Below are 21,867 nucleotides of genomic sequence, written 5' to 3' on the forward strand. Positions count from 1 at the left end.
GCCAAACGTCAAGCATGGCGACATCGAGAGTGCAAAATGGCCGGTGGTGGCGTGCGCGCCCGCCGGAGCCCCGTTTGCCGCGACTGACGCTCGACGCCCCCGCTCTCAGGGGCCACTCCTGGTGACCAGGCGACCCTCATCTGCTGACGCGTCTGCTCTTCGACTCTTCATTCGTCTGGCAGAGCCACACCAGGTCGGTGTTTGCCCCATTTTACTAACCGTATATCGCGACGTACATAAACGTTCGACCGGCCGCGGCCTCCCCCGGCTCCGCCGCGCCCCCGTCTATCCGATCTTAAACCAAACTAAGGGCGGAGCACCCCCGACTTCATATCCCATCGCGACAGTTCGAGAGTCGCCATCAAAACGATCATTTCGTGTTCGATGCGCGGCCGGCACGCTTTGAGGTTATGTCTAGCTACCCGCTTCGCATTTGTTGTCAACATAGCAATATGTTGTGGGCACACCCCCTTTTTCCCGCCATTTCAATAAATCGACAATTGTTCATATTTCAACTTGATCCATATTAATGATGCGCCAAACCAGGACGCATCATTGCATGTGGAGCCAATTTAACATTTATTTCCCACTGCACTTTTACAATGTACGCTGCCCAACCGTCCGAAATTATATGCGAACCAGGCAGTATATGTCGGGAGTATTTCATCAGGTAAAAGTCGAGTTAATCCAGGGCACGACAATACTATTGGCATCGTAAAGAGATATCAATCACAGGAAGGAGCTGGTCGACTGAGCCTCGCTTCCGAGCCTAGAGGGTCTGCCCTGTCGAGAATTGTGACTTGCCAACAAAATATGTTTTCATATAAGATCTGATCTGTAATTGAATACGAGTTGTAGCTAATGCGATAGTCTCGTACGAGGAATGCTTCGATTCCTATATAACTATGCGTGGGTTTCCAGATCAAAGATAAATTAGTTCACATCTTGGCTGTTGAGTTCCGATCGCTTATCGGACGGTCGGTACTGGTCAAACAATGGTTATCCAATTTCCACGTCATAATATGAAAATATTAAAATATTTCTCTTGGGGGTCATTTCTGTATGCAAAACTATGTATGGTACATTCTCGCTGATTTAATTTTTTTTATTTTTCTTCAATTAGATAAAAATGTCGTTGCCGCCCTATATTTTGGGTGGCAACGCTGCCTGGGCGGCGATGATTACCCAACAGCAGCTGGTGGTGGCCGCTCAGCAGCAGCAGCAGCAACAACGTGCTGCTCAACAGCAGGCTGCGGCAGCTCATGCCGCACACCAACAAGCTTTGCACATTCCTCCACCACTGCCTAAACCTGACATTATCACAGAAGAGAAATTGCAAGAGAAAGGTATCAAAATGCCAATTCATATATGTATTTTCAGTTGTAATATATTCCAACTGGCGTTTTAGGTCATTCATATTCGAATAAAATTCAACTGGTAAGTTATATCTCTACAAGTGCACATATACACTTTCAACAATGTGCGCCAGTTGTCGTATAACAGTCTTTAGAATTAAATAATGCGTTAATATTTGCTAGATATTACGAATAAAGGCAATGAGTACTGTATTACGATAAGTCTAAGAATGTATTCAAAACAAAAATGTGACTTTCCAAACTCAATGCACTAGTCGAGTGACGCTTTCACGAAAACCTAAACTCTATCTTACCAACTTATAGTTGAATTGTATTTTCAATTTTAATATTTTTATTTGACCAATCATATTTATTTAAAGTTTGGACCATTTATTTTACTTTATTTAATAGTTTTGGACCATTGTGGCATTACAGGAAGAACCTAATGCGCCACAATGGCCTACATTTGAAAAATATATAAAAACAAGTAAACTGTAAATAAAGGAAAAAAGCAAAAGCAGAAAACATGGTAAAACAAAATAATAATAAAAAAAAGTAACAAAAGGAAAATAATACATCATTCAGAGAGAAAAAAAATAACAAAAGTGTAAAAATCAAAAATAAAATCCATAAATCCCATTCTTTGTTTACACTGAACAAAATTAAAATAGTATATAAAAATATACAAAGGAGAAAGAAAAAGTAAAATAAAATAAAACAAAATATAAATAAAATAAAATCACAGCGAAGCCCAAATGGAAGAGAGTAGATTAAGATTCCACTCATTCATCACATTCAAATTAAGAAAGTAATGATGAGCGCAGGTTACCAGATAAATATGTTAAAATAATATCCGATAATCTACGCTCCCCAAGGTGGAATATATTCCGCCATATGAATCAACCTATATGGCTTATCCCTTTTGGCCGGGCCGCACCGTGCGACTTGCGACTTGGTTGAGAGCGACCAAACCAATGCATGCAGGTAGATGGGACATGCTACACCCGTCAACTTATTTGTCGCACACATTTCCATACATTTTTTCGTGTCGCGCAACTAGTCGGCCGACAAAGTTGCACGGTGCGGCCCGGCCCTTTGAGTGCTGAAGTCATTTATGTTAAAAGTCTGCCACGCTGAAAATTTAGCTCACACTTCCAATTAGAATTATTTATAAATCCAATAGAAAACGGGTATAAAAAAATTGTAGCGAATCCAAACAAATCCTAGATTACTACCCTAGGATTTCGATTTTTTTTAAAGGTGTGTTACTCTAATATATCTTGCAACTATAGAAAATAAACAAAAGAAGTCTATTAATGAATGTATTTTTCCAAAATTATTTCCATCTTCTTCATTGTTGTTAAAATGTAATGCTCACAATCTGAATGCCAAGCCACAATCTAAAATACACGGCAGTTAGGGATTTCCAACGAAAAATTCTGCTATGGTTATAAATTCAGAAATTCCGGTGTAAACCAGTCTTTATAAACATTGACACGGATTACACGACCCATGTTCAATGCAGTTTGTTTTTCAATGGTTCCCGGGAAGATATTGTGGGTAGTGTTCTTGTTTATTTTTTACATACTCAAAAAACAATTGATTGGCGTTGGTCAGCATTCAAAGCTGGTTCCATCTTCATTGTTAAAATATAATTCTCTTAAAATTAATAAAAAAATTGATCCCGTGACATGTATTGGGATAATATATGTATATTAATAAATAAGTGATGCTTTTTCCAATAATAACCTATTCGGTTCAATCTTATCGTTCCCATGTGCAAACGAGTGTCCAAGCTACAATCTAAAAAAATACTCAGCAGTTAGGAATTTTCATCGGGTAATTCTGCTATTGTTGTAAATTCAGAAATTCCGGTGTGAACGAGTCTTTATAAACGTAGACAAAGCAATTCCACTGATTACACGACTCATGTTCAATGCATTTTTTTCACCTGGAAAGGCTTAGCTGGTAGTACTCTTGTTTATTTTATACATGCACGATGTATGCACAACGCACATCGGCGTTCTTCAGGCGTATGGACTTGTCGGCATAACGCTGATTGGCGTTGTTTAGGATTGGGGTTCAGCAAAGAATATATTCCAATTAGTCAAAATATATTACAACTAAAAACACTCTCCAACTGTGACGGTAGTTGGTACCAGGTTAGATGGAATATATAACAACTGGAAGATACATTTAAACTGTATCATATATTTTATCTCATTTTTAATAAAAAAAAAATTTATGTAAACATTTCAATTTCAGCTCAAAAATGGCAACAACTGCAAACGAAGAGGTTCGCAGAAAAGCGAAAATTCGGATTTGTCGACGCTCAAAAAGAAGACATGCCGCCGGAACATATAAGAAAAATCATCCGCGATCACGGAGACATGACCAGTCGTAAATACAGACACGACAAGCGAGTCTATCTCGGAGCTCTCAAATATATGCCGCACGCTGTATTGAAACTCTTAGAGAACATGCCCATGCCTTGGGAACAGATCCGAGACGTAAAAGTCTTGTACCACATTACGGGCGCCATCACGTTCGTGAACGAAATCCCCTGGGTCATCGAACCCGTTTACATCGCTCAATGGGGCACCATGTGGATTATGATGAGGCGCGAAAAGCGCGATCGTCGTCACTTCAAACGGATGCGATTCCCGCCGTTCGACGACGAAGAACCTCCGCTCGACTACGCCGACAACGTGCTGGACGTCGAGCCTTTGGAAGCGATCCAGATTGAGCTCGATTCGGACGAGGACATCAGCGTGGCTTCTTGGTTTTACGACCACAAACCCTTGATCGGCACCAAATTCGTCAACGGATCCACCTACAGACGGTGGTATCTGTCTCTGCCGCAGATGGCCACACTGTACCGTCTCGCCAATCAACTGTTGACCGATCTCGTCGACGATAATTACTTCTATCTGTTCGACTCGAAGAGTTTCTTCACTGCCAAAGCTCTCAACATGGCCATACCGGGCGGACCTAAATTTGAACCTCTAGTCAAGGATAACAGTGCCGGTGACGAAGATTGGAACGAGTTCAACGATATCAACAAAATCATCATAAGGCAACCGATCAGAACTGAATATAGGATCGCCTTTCCGTATTTATACAATAATCTGCCGCATTACGTGCAGCTTTCATGGTTAGTATATATACGTATAATGCCATAATGGTGAAAAAAAAACGTTGAATAAATAAATATAATTGTGGGTGCTACTTTAGTATGCGGTCTACCTTAGCATGCGATCTACCTTTGAATCGCAGTCGACTATTTTACAACGACCTGTTTAATTATAATTATTGTTTTTTCCTGCCGCCCCATAATGTTGTCAAAGCATTTCTATCAAAATATCGTCCGCAGCGAAGAAAATACCGACCCTAACAACCTTATCTTAACCGTTTGCCCACAGCCGTCTTCTATGGAAGCTTTGCGCGACAAGTCTGTAGCGTGGCTGTCTTCCATAGAATTTCTGAACTTTGTACGGGATTTTGAGCCTTATATGCGCCTATTTCAACTGTTTTAAGGTTCAAAATTGGTTGAATATATTACTGAGAGTTGAATGCCATCTATTCAATTTGCTTAAAATGAATGTATACCAGTCAAAATTAGTTTTTTGTGGAACCATACTGAAACCTCGTTTATGTGACTTCACGTCTGTTGAACAATGGCGACCATACGTCTTAATTGTATGAAGAATGATTATTTGACAATTACGCCAAAAGTACGAGATATATTATGTATTTTATTATTATAAATAATACTTTGTGTTAATTAACATATTTGGTTACTTGAGTAAATATTAAAATCTGTATTTAAGGTCGAAAACTCGATTGCCAAATTCGCGAAAAAGGTACAGGGCTTGTTCGCTATATTTATTGCCGCAAGCAAAGGGTTAAATGAATGGGGCCAACCCTAACTTAACCTAACCTAACCTAACCTAACCTGACCCTTAAATAAATAGGTGTTGGTTGTCTAGATATGTTTTTTTATTTTTCAGTTTTATTTCATCTATATTTTCACAAGAAAAACATATCTTAGCAGCCAATACCTATTTATTTAAGGGTCAGGTTAAGTTAGGGTTGGCTCTATTCATGTAAGATTAATTTTTTAGGGTCGGCCTTATTCAGTCTCACTGTCACACGCGAGAATTGAGACCGCATATTAAAGTAAAAACGTGGAGGTAGATCGCATACTAAAGTGGCACCCAATTGTCATTATTTTATCCCCTACCACAGAACACAACACGTCCTGTAAATTAATTTAATACGGATGTGTACACACATGTGGGATACTATTCAGGTTCAGGACAGTACATCCTTTATACGGTGCATTTATATTATCCGCCTTATTTGAGTGTTAACGGTGGACGCTTATAATGCATATAAATTATATGTATATATATGTATATATATGTATATATATGTACATATATGTACATATATGTATATATATGTATATATATGTACATATATGTATATATATGTACATATATGTATATATATGTACATATATGTATATATATGTACATATATGTATATATATATATGTATATATATGTATATATATGTATATATATGTATATATATATATATATATGTATATATATATATGTATATATATATATGTATATATATATATGTATATATATATATGTATATATATATATGTATATATATATATATATATATATATATATATATATATATATATATATATATATATATATATATATATATGTATATATATATATATATATATATATATATATATATATATATATATATATATATATATATATATATGTATATATACAGTCCCTGACCAGAATATTACGCCACCCCTCTCGAGATGCGTTTGGGTAAATTTGTCACGGTCGTAAATAACTCATTATGGGAACTTTTGGCCTCATTTTTTTTGTGATCTTATCCTTAAATGCAACTCTATTCACTAGCAAAAAATATCGGTGGATTATCCCTCAAAAGGTCTTCAAAAACAAAAGAAAGATGTTTGAAATCGGTTTGCGTCTGAATTTTGTTCAATATTGACGTGCGTTTCCGTTAAAATCATTCATTATTTTGTGAAAAGCACTGTGTTTTTTTCTCTTTTACTGCAACTTTATCATATTTCTAAGGTAAGTTGGTATATAATATCTCGAAATTTTACTTTGTTTTATGATTTAAATTGCGTGTAAAACTTTTATTGGATTTTTTTAGATGGGTAGAAAATCAGATCTTTCTAAAGAAAAAATTGCATTCTACCCATCTAAAATTGCAAAAAATTGATTTTCTACCCATCTAAAAAAATCCAATAAAAGTTTTACACGCAATTTAAATCATAAAACAAAGTAAAATTTCGAGATATTATATACCAACTTACCTTAGAAATATGATAAAGTTGCAGTAAAAGAGAAAAAAACACAGTGCTTTTCACAAAATAATGAATGATTTTAACGGAAACGCACGTCAATATTGAACAAAATTCAGACGCAAACCGATTTCAAACATCTTTCTTTTGTTTTTGAAGACCTTTTGAGGGATAATCCACCGATATTTTTTGCTAGTGAATAGAGTTGCATTTAAGGATAAGATCACAAAAAAAATGAGGCCAAAAGTTCCCATAATGAGTTATTTACGACCGTGACAAATTTACCCAAACGCATCTCGAGAGGGGTGGCGTAATATTCTGGTCAGGGACTGTATGTATATATATGTATATATATGTATATATATATATATATATATATATATATATATATATATATATATATATATATATATATATATATTTATAAAAATATATATGTAGGCCATTTTGGCGCATTAGGTTCTTCCTGTAAAGCCACAATGGTCCAAAACTACTATAAATAAATATATGTATACCAATTTAGATTTAAAGCTTTTGAAGTTTTCTCGTATTTATAATATATAGAATGATCTGTTTGTAGGTATCACACGCCGAATGTTGTCTTCATCAAAACTGAAGATCCTGATTTGCCCGCTTTCTATTTTGATCCTCTCATCAATCCGATCTCGCATCGACACGCCGTCAAGTCTTTGGAGCCGACTCTCGAAGAAGACGCTGATTTTGTACTGCCCGAGCATGTCGTTCCTTTCTTGCAAGAGACAGCTCTGTATACTGACAATACTGCTAATGGAATTTCGTTATTGTGGGCGCCGAGACCGTTTAATATGAGATCTGGTATGTTTTGTATATAAATATCAAGTTGTTTTTCTTGAAAAGCAATGAAATGAGTGTTGTGTTTTTTAATTTCGCTCTGTAGGACGGTGTCGTAGAGCTATCGACATTCCGCTAGTTAAAACATGGTATAAAGAACATTGCCCTCCGGGTCAACCTGTGAAAGTCAGAGTGTCATACCAAAAGCTACTCAAGTATTTTGTATTGAATGCATTGAAACATCGAGCACCCAAGCCGCAGAAAAAGAGGTATGAAACGATTGTATTATGGAAAAAAATTCGGGTGTGACCAACCCACGACTTTATCTATGTATTTGAGGAATATAAGAAGGTCACAAGATGAAATTCGATAATTAAACACATATACACGATACAAATTCAGCGTAAATGTAGAGAAACTTACACAAGACAGAAGTTCTACTTCCGGTTGTCGGATTCTGACCAAAACTTTTTCAGCTCTAAGTTAGTACATAAAGCATACAAATATAAATTTTCAGCTTGATATGTTCAAGGATGTGGAAAAAATCGTGGTCACGATATTTTTGACTTCTAAAGGGAAAAAATCCTACTTCGGTTTATTAAATTTAGTGGTTAGTTTTTTATTTTCATCACATTGATACAATAATTATACTTGAATTTTTTCGTGAAGAGCACACATGTTTAAAGGGTCGAAAAAAATGGAAGAAAAATCGAACAAGTGTAAACTGCTACTTCCGGTTGACGAATGCTTACCAAATTTTTTTTGTTATTAAGCTTAAACTTCTAGATATGCAATTTCAGTTCAATAAACCAAAAGGTTTCTGAGAACATAAAAAACCTTGATTCTTTAGAGTAAACGTACTACTTCCGGCTTAGGAAAAAATATTCGGGTATAAAATTTATAATTTCTATTACATGTTAAAAATTTCCGTCTGATTCTATTAGCTGTTCAAAAACTTAAAACAAATAGAGGATACCTATAAGGAGAGGTACTATTTCCGGTCAACTTAAAAATTTACGTTGTATTGATAGGAATTTCATTACCCGATTCTAAGTTTCAGTTCGATAGGACGAAAAATACACTGACACACAGACACACGATTTTTAGATCATGAAAAGGTGACCAATGATTGATTTTGAGTTTGAAACAGTCAAAATCTCGAGTTCGAATTTTCGCATGATTACAAAACTTCATCTTATTATTACTACGTACATAGATAAAGTAAAAAATTATATTTCTTATGTATGATATTTTCAATTTATTTTCTTCTTTTTACTATAGGTATTTATTCCGTTCGTTCAAATCTACCAAATTCTTCCAAACGACGACGCTCGATTGGGTCGAGGCTGGTCTGCAAGTTTGCCGACAGGGTTACAACATGCTCAATCTGTTGATTCACCGTAAAAATTTGAACTATTTGCATTTAGATTATAACTTCAATTTGAAGCCTGTCAAGACTCTCACAACAAAGGAGAGAAAGAAGTCTCGATTCGGAAACGGTAAATATTTTCAATCTTGACCGATCCATATGTATGTATGTATGTAAGCATGTATATTTATGTGGTGTGGATTAATTATTGCAGCTTTCCATCTGTGTCGCGAGATATTGAGATTGACCAAGCTGATCATCGACTCGCACGTTCAATATCGTCTGAACAATGTCGACTCGTTCCAACTGTCCGACGGATTACAGTACATATTCGCCCACGTCGGTCAACTCACCGGAATGTACCGCTACAAGTACAAACTGATGAGACAGATCCGAATGTGCAAAGATTTGAAGCATCTCATATACTACAGGTTCAATACTGTAAGTCGTCTGGTATTTCACATTCGAACATTGATAATACTATGTCTCTGTTATTCTATTCAATAGATTTGTTTTTGTATTTAGGGTCCTGTTTCTAAAGGCCCCGGGTGTGGAATCTGGGCACCGGGATGGCGAGTGTGGCTGTTTTTCATGAGAGGCATCACGCCGCTGCTCGAACGTTGGCTCGGAAATTTGCTTTCCAGGCAGTTCGAGGGAAGACATTCCAAAGGTAATTCAAAGTATATATTTTAGTTATTCAATTAATTATGTACACTCGTCTTAACAGATTGCTACAAAGCGACGTTACAAATACTATACAAATCAAGAAACACACCAAATTACATATATAATTAATTATATACTGTTACATTATAGACGACATATATGGTTAAACATTGCAAAGTACATACCCAGCAGAATAGACAAGTGGTTAACATATATGTAATGCATTGACCAGAGTGATCATGGGTTCAAATCCCATTGGTTTCTGCTGGCCAGAGCTTGGATTTGACTCCAGGTCGCTCGTTTCCTATCAGAGTTTGCCAATTTATATGATTTTCATTGAAACGGTTCCAACGAATTGGCAACCTCATTTTCTTGTAAAATCTCGAGTTTTCAGCAATCTTGAATTTCGCTCAATTGTATAAAATGCTGCAAATTTACAAATTTGACCATAGCTGTCTCTGTGGATATTAATTGATATGTATTTATGTACTTACTGCATAATACTGATATTATTTGTATCAAATGTACAATGTTTCTGGCTAGGAAGGCGTATTGGGGTTACCTGTTAGGCCTTCTTGGTACATTGTATATATGTATCTAGAAATAAAAAATAAATTATTATGTTACTTGTGCAGGTGTCGCTAAAACTGTTACGAAGCAGCGTGTCGAGTCACATTTCGATCTTGAGCTTAGGGCGTCTGTTATGCACGATATCGTTGATATGATGCCGGAAGGTATCAAACAAAACAAAGCTCGTACAATACTGCAACATCTCTCCGAAGCTTGGCGATGCTGGAAGGCTAACATCCCTTGGAAGGTAATTAATTGTTCGACTTTGTCTGAAAGTTCAATTTAAATTTAAAAGTACTAATCTGAATGCTGTATGGACAGGTACCGGGATTGCCGACACCCATTGAAAACATGATTCTAAGATACGTCAAAATGAAAGCCGATTGGTGGACCAACACTGCGCATTATAACAGGGAGAGGATCAGGAGAGGCGCCACTGTAGATAAAACCGTGTGCAAGAAGAATCTCGGAAGACTCACTCGTTTGTATTTGAAGGCTGAACAAGAACGACAGCACAATTATCTAAAAGTATTTTTTTTGTTGTTCATTTATTTGTCGTTGTTTATAGTGGTTGTATTCTCAAATGTGACGTTATTGATTTCAGGACGGTCCTTATATATCTCCCGAAGAAGCCGTCGCAATTTACACCACGACGGTGCATTGGTTGGAGTCGCGTAGATTCGCTCCGATACCTTTCCCGCCCCTCTCGTACAAGCACGACACCAAACTGCTGATCCTCGCTTTGGAGAGGCTCAAAGAAGCGTACAGCGTCAAGTCCCGACTGAATCAAAGTCAAAGAGAAGAGCTCGGTCTCATCGAGCAGGCGTACGACAATCCTCACGAAGCGCTCTCCAGAATCAAAAGACACTTGCTGACACAGAGGGCTTTCAAAGAGGTGCTTTTTTTGTTTTTATTCCGTAATACTTTTAGTATCGATTTTATATAATGCGATTGTGTGGAATCTGATGATTGAGAAAGTGCAAAAAGCATTTCTTCGTTTCCTATATAGGAAAGAGTATGAATAATACCCATATATCTACTCTAATCCTTTACTTTTGGGCGTGCTTGAGTATAATTCCCTTGAACTTTGGAGAAACTTCGCAGTAATTGGTTTTATTCTCCAGCTTCTACGTGGTAATACATCATGCTCGTCGTTGCTGGAATAATTGGGACTTTTTATGTGCGTGGTACACATCATCATTTCATGGTTGTACCTAATGCTCGCACAGTTCTTTATCGAATGGCTCCTATTCCAAGAGCTATTCGTTGCTGCCAAGTAATGAAATCGTTGCTGCTGAGCCTGAATGTGATATTTTCCACCTTGGTGAGCGTAGATTATCGGATACTAGTTGTTTCACCCGGCTTCGCTCAGTATTTGTAATATAAACAGCTTAAACATAGCGAATCTAATAGTAAATAATCTGTTTTTTTTATTTATTCAATTTATTTGAATCGAAAAAAGTAAAATATTCAAGCAATTGAATTGTCGTCATATAAACTTCGATTTGTTTACGAAGTTCCTAACCGAAGATACTTACATACAAAGTCTCTTTCAAAATTATATAGATTACGGATGTTATTTTAACCTATTTGTCTGGTAGTCTGCGCTCATCATTATTTTCATAATTGAATGTGATATATGAGTGGAATTTTCATCGACTCTCTTCCATTTGGGCCTCGCAGGGATGTTTTGTATTTTTAGCTGGTTATTATTAATTGGAACAGGCTGTAGGTGCAAAGACATTCCTTTCTTTGTATTTTATTACTTGAAATTTTCATTTATTCCCTACTATTTTAATATATATTTTTTTGTAATTTTTTATCTTATTTTTTCCCCTCTTGTTTTCTTCCTGTAATGCTACAATGGTCCAAAACTATTAAAATAAATAAAAAAAATAATCGATAATTGTTTGTTTTTTTTAGACTGGAATTGAATTTATGGATTTGTATTCGCACTTGGTGCCGGTGTACGATGTCGAGCCATTGGAAAAAATAACCGACGCGTATCTGGATCAGTATCTTTGGTACGAAGCTGACAAGAGACGGCTCTTCCCGCCGTGGGTCAAGCCTGCCGATACCGAACCTCCGCCATTACTCGTTTATAAATGGTGCCAAGGTTTGTACCATGTCTTGAATCTATTAATATAAGACATGATGGGTGAGCTTCTCGTGTGTGCGTTGTGGCAAAGGAGATGTGTCTAAAACTATCCCCTTGTTACAAACCTCACGCGAGCGGCTCATATTGTACCTCGATGAATCAATTGTCTATTGTATTTGGTTATATTTTTTATATCAATGTTTATATTTTTATTTCAGGTATAAATAATTTGCAAGATGTGTGGGAAGTCGGCGATGGTGAATGCAACGTGTTGCTCGAATCTCGGTTCGAGAAGTTGTACGAAAAGATTGATTTGACTCTGTTGAATAGGTTGCTTAGATTGATCGTCGATCACAATATTGCCGATTATATGACGGCTAAAAACAACGTAGTAATTAATTATAAAGTAGGTTTACTGTTTGTTTTTTTTATATGGTGGTAGTTTAACGGAATCATTGTTTGTATTAATACTTTGTTTTTTTTTTTTTCGTTTTTAGGACATGAATCACACTAACAGTTACGGTATTATACGCGGTTTACAATTTGCCTCGTTCATCGTGCAATATTACGGTTTGGTTTTGGATCTGTTGGTTCTGGGTCTGCAAAGAGCAAGTGAAATGGCTGGACCGCCTCAACTACCGAACGACTTTTTGACATTCCAAGATGCTCCGACTGAGATCGTTCATCCGATCAGATTGTTCTGCCGATATGTTGATAAGATTCACATCTTCTTCAGGTTCGTTCGATTCGGAGCTTTTATTTTTTGTGACGGTTTGAAGTATCTCTCTCTCTCGTATAAACTGTTATACGTTGGATTTTGTTTCAGGTTCACTGCCGAAGAAGCTAGGGATTTGATCCAACGCTATCTCACCGAACATCCGGATCCAAACAATGAAAATATTGTCGGATATAACAATAAAAAATGCTGGCCGCGCGACGCTCGCATGAGGCTCATGAAGCACGATGTCAATCTGTTAGTACGATTTTTAATCGGATTTGATTTATTTGAGATTATTTTTATGATGAATCGCGTAGGGGTCCTGAAACTAGCAATTTATGTGTGCTAGTGGAGGCCTGAGACTTGTAGTTTTAGTTCATGGAACAATTCTACGAGCTCTTGCTTCCAGAGTATACCACATTCTGATCATGTCACAAGTAAATTATCTTTCAGCTGTTTTACTACTTTTTGTGTATAGAGATATTGTGTCGTTTCAGGGGACGTGCTGTTTTTTGGGATATTAAGAACAGACTGCCCAGATCTACCACCACCGTCCAATGGGAAGGAAGTTTCGTCTCCGTGTATTCCAAAGACAATCCTAACTTGTTGTTTAACATGGGAGGATTTGAATGCAGAATTCTTCCCAAGGTAAATGATTTCCTCATCACATGTTTAATGAAGTTGTGTGTTTATATGTATATGTGAAAACTTAAAATCGTTTGATTGGTTTTAGTGCCGAACTACGCACGAGGAGTTCACACATAGAGATGGTGTGTGGAATTTACAAAACGAAGTCACAAAAGAACGTACGGCTCAATGTTTCTTACGTGTCGATGACGAAAGTTTGAACAGATTCCACAATCGGGTCCGTCAAATTTTGATGGCTTCCGGCTCCACGACGTTCACAAAAATCGTGAACAAGTGGAATACGGCTTTAATCGGTTAATATTAAAAAACGTTATTTTCTTAAGGGAACAATTTAAACGTCCATTTTATAAAATTTATGTGCATTTAAAAAAATGTTTCTGTATATTTATGAATATACATGGATAGTTTGCATTAGAGAATTTGCTTTGATCATTGAAAAAAATATTTGCTACTTAGAAAATGGATGAAATGTGCATTAAAATGACAGATTAACTGGATCGTCAACGTCTCGAATACCAAAATACGAACCAACGTTTGGTTAGGTATTATTTTTTTATGGTTTAGTTAGGTTAGGTTAGGTTAAATTAGGGTTTGTTTTATTTATTTAAGATTACATTTCAATAGTGAGAAACAAAAGTAAATCACAGTTGTCAATAGCGGAAGACTACAACGTTGCCACTTTTTGTATCCATTTTTTCGAATGATGGTTTCATATTTTTTAATGGTCACTTTATAATGCCAAAATATTTTATTCGATGCACAATACGAGATTGTTTAATGCACAAACATTTTTATTAAGATACGAAGTATTTTTCTCAATGTACAGTTAAATTGTACCCTTTTCTTAATACGATTTATTATGATTGTATTCTCACTTTTTTTTTATTATCTTAATTTTAGGCCTCATGACTTATTTCCGAGAGGCTGTGGTTAACACACAAGAACTGTTGGACTTGTTGGTTAAATGCGAGAACAAAATTCAGACTCGTATCAAGATTGGTCTCAATTCGAAAATGCCTTCGCGTTTCCCACCGGTCGTGTTTTACACGCCTAAAGAACTCGGTGGACTCGGAATGCTCTCGATGGGTCACGTTCTCATCCCTCAAGTATGGATTCTATCATTATTGTTAATATATATATATATGTGTGTAATTGATGTAAAAATCATTATATTCGTGTTATAGTCTGATTTACGTTGGTCCAAACAAACCGATGTCGGAATCACACATTTCCGATCTGGTATGTCTCACGACGAGGATCAACTTATACCTAATTTGTATCGCTACGTTCAACCGTGGGAGTCGGAGTTCATCGATTCGCAAAGAGTGTGGGCCGAGTATGCGCTTAAGAGACAAGAAGCCAATGCTCAAAATCGGTAATTTAATTTTGTAATCCATTTATTTATTTAATGTATTGTTTTAAGGTGTTTTAAATGAGTGATTTTTATTTTTCAGACGGTTGACTTTGGAAGATTTGGAAGACTCTTGGGATAGAGGAATACCTAGAATTAATACGCTCTTCCAAAAGGACAGACATACGCTCGCTTACGATAAAGGATGGAGAATTCGTACTGAATTTAAACAATATCAAGTAATTATATTAGAAACCAATTTAAACGTCCATTTTATAAAATAAATGTTCATTTAAAACATGTAAATTAAAAAAAAATTGTGTGCATTTCTAAATGATGGATACAGGTTGCATTAGAATCATTGAAAAAAATATTTGCTACTTAAAAAGCGGATGAAATGTGTATTAAAATGACAGATGAACTGTAACAGCAACGTCGCAAATATCAAAATACGAACCGACAACAATCAACGCTTCCCTCTACTGGATTCCTTTTTTTTTTTAACTCTTCGGCTTGCGACATTGGCTTCGACTCTACGACCTGACATCATGGTTCAGTTGACCTGACAGTAGACACTTTTCAATAGCAGAAGACTGCAACGTTGCCACTTTTATTGTATCTATTCTAATGCTAAAATCAATTTTTTCGAATGATCGTTTCATATTTTTATTTATTGGTCACTTTATAATGCTGAAATATTTTATTCGATGCACAATACGAGATTGTTCAATGCACAGAAAATAATGCAAATTTTTAATGCACAAACATTTTTTTTAAGATACAAAGTATTTTTCTCATTGCACAGTTAAATTGTGCCCTTTATATTATATTTTAATTTATTTGAATTGTTGAGTTGATGTATTTTTGATTGTTTTAATTGTTTTGTTAAGGTTTTGAAGCAAAATCCGTTCTGGTGGACTCACCAACGTCACGACGGTAAACTTTGGAATTTGAATAATTACCGTACAGATATGATTCAGGCTCTCGGCGGTGTTGAAGGTATCTTGGAACATACTCTGTTCAAAGGAACTTACTTCCCCACTTGGGAGGGTTTGTTCTGGTGAGTTTTTTGTTTCACATTTCGATATATTTTATGTATTATATATACCTATACTATCGTATTCATATTTATTATGAAATTTTAGGGAGAAAGCGTCAGGTTTCGAAGAGTCGATGAAATATAAGAAATTGACCAATGCGCAAAGATCTGGTTTGAATCAAATTCCCAACAGAAGATTTACTCTTTGGTGGTCGCCTACGATCAATAGGGCTAATGTTTACGTCGGTTTCCAGGTAATTTATTTTGCTTTGTGCTATTAAAAAAGACGATATTATATTTGATTGAATTGAATTATTGATCAGTGTAATTCGATTTTTTTATAGGTACAATTGGACTTGACTGGAATATTCATGCACGGAAAAATACCTACGTTGAAAATTTCACTCATTCAAATATTCAGAGCTCATTTGTGGCAAAAGGTGCACGAGTCTATCGTCATGGATTTGTGTCAGGTAAGCTTTCAATAATGTACTTTTAGGGCGAAAACACACTGAGTGGTATGGGAAGTCACGTGTCCTTGGCTTCCTGCTGTGACCGTAAACAATGAGTGTTCCCCAAACCGAATTCGAATTCGGGTGTAGTTGCACGTGCAGAATGCATATATTTGGGAGGTCGCACTTGTATGCATATGCAAATGCAACCAACAAATTTCTCCTATATTTTTACAAATATGGGATTCATCATTATCGATGACTGTCAAGCAAGGATAAAATATTACCGAAAACACGTACCACTCAGTGTGTTTTAGCCCTTATTATCTAATTATTGTTTTTTTTTTATTTATTATTAATCATCTTATTAATATTAGGTATTCGATCAAGAGTTGGACGCCCTTGAAATTGAAACGGTTCAAAAGGAAACGATTCATCCTAGGAAATCGTACAAAATGAACTCGTCTTGTGCTGATATTTTACTCTTCTCCGCTTACAAATGGAATGTTTCTAGGCCGTCTCTATTAGCCGATACCAAGTGAGTGTTTTTTTTTTGTTTTTTTTTTTGGTACGATTTAACAGTTTATTTTAAAAAAATAACTTTGCTACTTAGAATGAATCATTTGTGCATTAATAAATATATTTCTGTTAAATTAAAAATGTTACATTGAGCAATATTGTATAGTATGAAATAAAAAAGATGTTTCGATCATTTAACGATTAAAAAATGCGCTGTGTATAAAAAAATTTAATGATTTCAACTACAACAAATTTGCTGTTTAATTCATGACTAAACACCTATTATATACAAGAATGGGTCAACTGGGACGGTTGCCGATCCTATATGCGAGATCTCTAATGCTCCGCCTTAATGCGCATTTCAGTCATTTTAGGTTGCTTTATATTTTCGTTTTCTTTTGTTTATAATCTAAATTTAAATTATATAATTTTTTTTTGATTCACAAAAATTTTATGAAATGCTTATGATGAATGGGTATTTAAACTGTCCTCTTTTTTATTGTTTATTTAATTCACTTTGCTCTATTGTATTATGTATGGATGATAATAATACTTCGTTTCTTCGTAGGGATACGATGGATAATACGACTACTCAAAAATATTGGATGGACATTCAATTGAGATGGGGAGACTATGATTCTCACGACATTGAAAGATACGCTCGTGCCAAATTTTTGGATTACACCACCGATAACATGTCCATTTATCCGTCGCCCACCGGGCTACTCATAGCGATAGATTTAGCATATAATTTGCACAGGTACTTGATCGCCGGTTTGATCGTTTTGTTTGTGGTGTTCGTTTGTTTTGTTAATTTTGTCACTATATTTGCAGCGCTTATGGAAATTGGTTCCCCGGTTGCAAACCGTTGATCCAACAGGCCATGGCTAAAATCTTGAAGGCTAATCCTGCTTTGTACGTGTTGCGAGAGCGTATCAGGAAAGCTCTCCAGTTGTACAGCAGTGAACCGACTGAACCTTATTTGTCTAGTCAGAATTATGGTGAACTTTTCTCAAACCAAATTATATGGTAAATTTTACTCCTATGTATTTTAGCATGCTTTGTTTTTTGTTTGTTTTTTTTTTAACATGATTGATTTTTTTTTTACAGGTTCGTTGACGACACTAATGTTTATCGTGTAACTATTCACAAAACGTTTGAAGGCAATCTTACGACAAAACCGATCAACGGTGCTATTTTCATTTTCAATCCGAGAACTGGTCAACTTTTCCTTAAAATTATCCACACGTCTGTGTGGGCCGGCCAGAAGCGTTTAGGACAGGTTGATACGATTTTTTTATATTTTTATTGGTCTACCTTAGCATGCGATCTACCTTTGAATCGCAGTCGACTATTTTTTTTTATTTGTATCGTAGCAATGACCTGTTTATTTTATTTAATTTAATGTTGAAGCATTTCTATCAAAATATCGTCAGCAGCAAAGAAAATACCGACCTTAACAACCTCATCTTAAATGAATAGGGCCAACCCTAACTTAACTTAACCTAACCTGACTCTTTTAAAGTTTTATTTCATCAATATTTTCACAAAAAAACATATCTTAGCAGCCAACACCTATTTATTTAAGGTTCAGGGTAGGTTAGGTTAAGTTAGGGTTGGCCCTATTCATTTAAAATTAGGTTGTTAGGGTTGGTATTGTTGCGTAGGGGTGGGTGAAGGATCCAAGTAAAAGGCCAACAGTCGTCTCACAGTATTTATTGATGATTAAGGAGATACACGCACTGGCAGTGCTCAGTCCAGAATGACATGATATCGCCTACGTACCGCCTTATAAGGGGTAGATCTCTCAGGACTTATAATCTGTTTACCTACTGTATAGTCACGTATTCGGATATGTATTCCCACGGTATGGGAAGTGCAATCATTGTTTAGCTTATCTCCACTTAGCCTGTCGCTAATCCTTGAAACCACTTATACCAGTCGCACGGTATGCACTTAGTTAATCCGTTAACAGATAATCCTTGAATGGTCACACAGTCACTGGGATTCTATTCGCTTAATCCGCGGCGTACGTAACAGTATTATTCAGTCTCACTGTCACACGCGAGAACTGAGACAATGAGACCGCAAATATTAAAGTAAAAATGTGAAGGTAGATCGCATACTGAAGTAGATATGTGAAGGTAGACCGCATACTTAAGTAGATATGTGAAGGTAGAGACCGCATACTAAAGTGGCACCTATTTAAATTTTATTTTTAATGATTAATTTCCGTCGTACAGTTGGCCAAGTGGAAGACTGCTGAAGAAGTTGCCGCTTTGATTAGATCGTTGCCAGTTGAAGAGCAACCAAAACAAATCATCGTTACCAGAAAAGGAATGTTGGATCCTCTCGAAGTGCGTGTCTTTCAAAATGTCATCCATATTTTCTAATAATTAAAATTGAGGGTTTACAATATGCTATTTGATGTTTTAGGTGCATCTGTTGGATTTCCCTAATATTGTAATCAAAGGGTCGGAATTGCAACTGCCGTTCCAGGCGTGTCTGAAAGTGGAAAAGTTCGGAGATTTGATTCTCAAGGCTACCGAACCTCAGATGGTGTTGTTCAATTTGTACGACGATTGGTTGAAAACGATCTCATCGTATACTGTGTGTATAAAATGCTCATATGTGAAGTTTGTATATTTATATTTATGTACTTGATTTATTGTGTTTATTGTATTTAGGCTTTCTCCCGTTTGATTCTCATTCTTCGAGCTTTACACGTCAACACTGAAAGGACCAAGGTTTTGTTGAAACCTGACAAAACTACCATCACGGAGCCGCATCACATTTGGCCTACGCTGACTGACGAGGAATGGATTAAAGTAGAAGTCCAATTGAAGGATTTGATCTTGGCCGATTATGGCAAAAAGAACAAGTGCGTAGTTTTGTCATAAACCTATATGTATATATTTTTTCTTTGGATGTTAATAGCCAGCAGCATAGCTCGGTGGTTGGGCTTTTGCTATGCACCGAGAGGCACCGAGTTCGATTCCGTGACTTGACCTCGATTGAAAAGAACTTATTCTGAGTATATCTGTAATGCTGCTGGTCAGACTTGAATATTTGTGACTCCAGGTTGATCGTTTCCTATCATAGTTTGCCAATTTTGTTTGCATTGTTTGTTATTGGCCAGGAAGGCGCATTGGGGTTTACCTGTTAGGCCTTCCTGGTATATATTATATATGTATATGATAATAAAATAAAAATTTGATGTTATTTCAGTGTCAATGTGGCGTCACTCACTCAATCTGAAATTCGAGATATTATTCTCGGTATGGAAATATCGGCACCTTCGGCCCAACGTCAACAAATAGCTGAAATTGAAAAGCAGAGCAAAGAACAGAGTCAACTGACTGCGACCACCACAAGAACGGTGAACAAACATGGTGATGAGATCATCACCAGTACGACTAGTAACTACGAATCGCAAACCTTCAGGTATATACTTGTATATATAAAATATGTGTATTTGTGTTGTGTTAGAATTAGGAACAATTTAATGGTCCATTTTATAAAATAAATGTGCATTTAAAAAAAATTCTGTACATTGAAAAAAGTTTGTGTGCATTTCTAAATGATGGATACAGATTGCATTAGAAACTTTGCTTTGATCATTGAAAAAAATATTTGCTACTTAAAAAGCGGATGCTTACTGCTTAAATGTGTATCATTGAAGCGACCAACGCTTCTCTCTACTGGATTCCTTCTTTTTTATATTCTTCGACTTGCGACCTTCGACACTTACGACCTTGGCTTCGACTCTACGATCTTACATCATCATTCATTCGTAATACGTAAACAAAAGTAAACACTTTTGACAGTTGACAGTTGTCAATAGTGGAAGACTGCAACATTGCCACTTTTTTTGTATCTATCTACTAATGCTAAAATCTGTTTTTTCGAATGATCGTTTCATATTTTTAACGGTCACTTTATAATGCCAAATTATTTTATTCGATGCACAATACGAGATTGTTTAATGCACAAACATTTTTTTTAAGATACAAAGTATTTTTCTCAATGTACAATTAAATTGTACCCGTTAGAATTGTTGATTTGAATTTTCTTTGTTTATTGCAGTTCTAAAACCGAGTGGCGTGTTCGAGCTATATCTGCGACGAATCTTCATTTGCGTACGAATCACATATACGTCAGTTCGGATGATATCAAAGAGACCGGTTATACTTATATATTGCCGAAGAATTTGTTGAGGAAATTCGTGACTATATCAGATTTGCGGGCGCAAGTGAGAAATTTTTCAATATGATATTTTATTGTATATTGAATATTGGGTTATACGAGTGTGTTGTTTTTGTAGATTGCTTGCTATTTGTATGGCAAAAGTCCAGCGGACAATCCTCAAGTGTGGGAAGTAAGAGCGGCCGTTCTACCACCACAATGGGGAACGCATCAAGCCGTCCATTTGCCCCGTTCTCCGCCAGGGCATCCTCATCTTGCTGATTTGGAACCTCTCGGTTGGATGCACACTCAACCCAACGAATTACCTCAATTGTCGCCTCAGGTAAGTTTTTGTTAGATGTTTGTATGATGTATTTTGTATGTTTGGTATTTGATATCTTATTTTTACACAGGACATTACCACGCATGCTAAAATAATGGCCGACAATCCTTCGTGGGATGGAGAGAAGACTATCATAATCACTTGCTCCTTTACTCCGGGTTCGTGCTCTCTGACTGCTTACAAATTGACTCCGTCTGGTTTCGAATGGGGTAGTCGCAATACGGACAAAGGCAATAATCCCAAAGGATATCTCCCGAGTCACTACGAGAAAGTTCAAATGCTGTTGTCCGATAGATTTTTAGGATATTTTATGGTACCGTCGCAAGGAAGCTGGAATTATAACTTTATGGGTATGTTGAGAAATCAA

The 21,867-nt window shown here is 36.3% G+C and overlaps 1 protein-coding gene across 1 annotated transcript in view; it reads left to right on the top strand.

Moving 5' to 3' along the window:
- The window catches only part of Prp8 (pre-mRNA processing factor 8), a 22,903-nt gene continuing 1,036 nt past the window's right edge, over nt 1-21,867 (top strand). Inside the window, exons 1-34 of the mRNA XM_077436957.1 lie at nt 1-193; nt 1,124-1,346; nt 3,621-4,509; nt 7,313-7,566; nt 7,649-7,811; nt 8,824-9,041; nt 9,126-9,352; nt 9,437-9,581; nt 10,213-10,394; nt 10,469-10,675; nt 10,752-11,042; nt 12,071-12,263; nt 12,464-12,651; nt 12,743-12,981; nt 13,072-13,218; nt 13,461-13,611; nt 13,697-13,904; nt 14,512-14,717; nt 14,796-14,986; nt 15,066-15,201; nt 15,853-16,022; nt 16,108-16,255; nt 16,346-16,474; nt 16,831-16,991; nt 17,541-17,732; nt 17,807-18,001; nt 18,083-18,254; nt 19,216-19,329; nt 19,409-19,582; nt 19,660-19,853; nt 20,201-20,416; nt 21,059-21,224; nt 21,297-21,500; nt 21,571-21,850. Of these exons, the coding sequence (XP_077293083.1) occupies nt 1,130-1,346; nt 3,621-4,509; nt 7,313-7,566; nt 7,649-7,811; nt 8,824-9,041; nt 9,126-9,352; nt 9,437-9,581; nt 10,213-10,394; nt 10,469-10,675; nt 10,752-11,042; nt 12,071-12,263; nt 12,464-12,651; nt 12,743-12,981; nt 13,072-13,218; nt 13,461-13,611; nt 13,697-13,904; nt 14,512-14,717; nt 14,796-14,986; nt 15,066-15,201; nt 15,853-16,022; nt 16,108-16,255; nt 16,346-16,474; nt 16,831-16,991; nt 17,541-17,732; nt 17,807-18,001; nt 18,083-18,254; nt 19,216-19,329; nt 19,409-19,582; nt 19,660-19,853; nt 20,201-20,416; nt 21,059-21,224; nt 21,297-21,500; nt 21,571-21,850 (6,967 nt within the window). The 5' untranslated portion in view covers nt 1-193; nt 1,124-1,129. The remainder of the gene's footprint in view (nt 194-1,123; nt 1,347-3,620; nt 4,510-7,312; nt 7,567-7,648; nt 7,812-8,823; nt 9,042-9,125; nt 9,353-9,436; nt 9,582-10,212; nt 10,395-10,468; nt 10,676-10,751; nt 11,043-12,070; nt 12,264-12,463; nt 12,652-12,742; nt 12,982-13,071; nt 13,219-13,460; nt 13,612-13,696; nt 13,905-14,511; nt 14,718-14,795; nt 14,987-15,065; nt 15,202-15,852; nt 16,023-16,107; nt 16,256-16,345; nt 16,475-16,830; nt 16,992-17,540; nt 17,733-17,806; nt 18,002-18,082; nt 18,255-19,215; nt 19,330-19,408; nt 19,583-19,659; nt 19,854-20,200; nt 20,417-21,058; nt 21,225-21,296; nt 21,501-21,570; nt 21,851-21,867) is intronic.

This window comes from Arctopsyche grandis, chromosome 8 (assembly GCF_051622035.1).
Source record: "Arctopsyche grandis isolate Sample6627 chromosome 8, ASM5162203v2, whole genome shotgun sequence".
Taxonomy (NCBI): domain Eukaryota; kingdom Metazoa; phylum Arthropoda; class Insecta; order Trichoptera; family Hydropsychidae; genus Arctopsyche; species Arctopsyche grandis.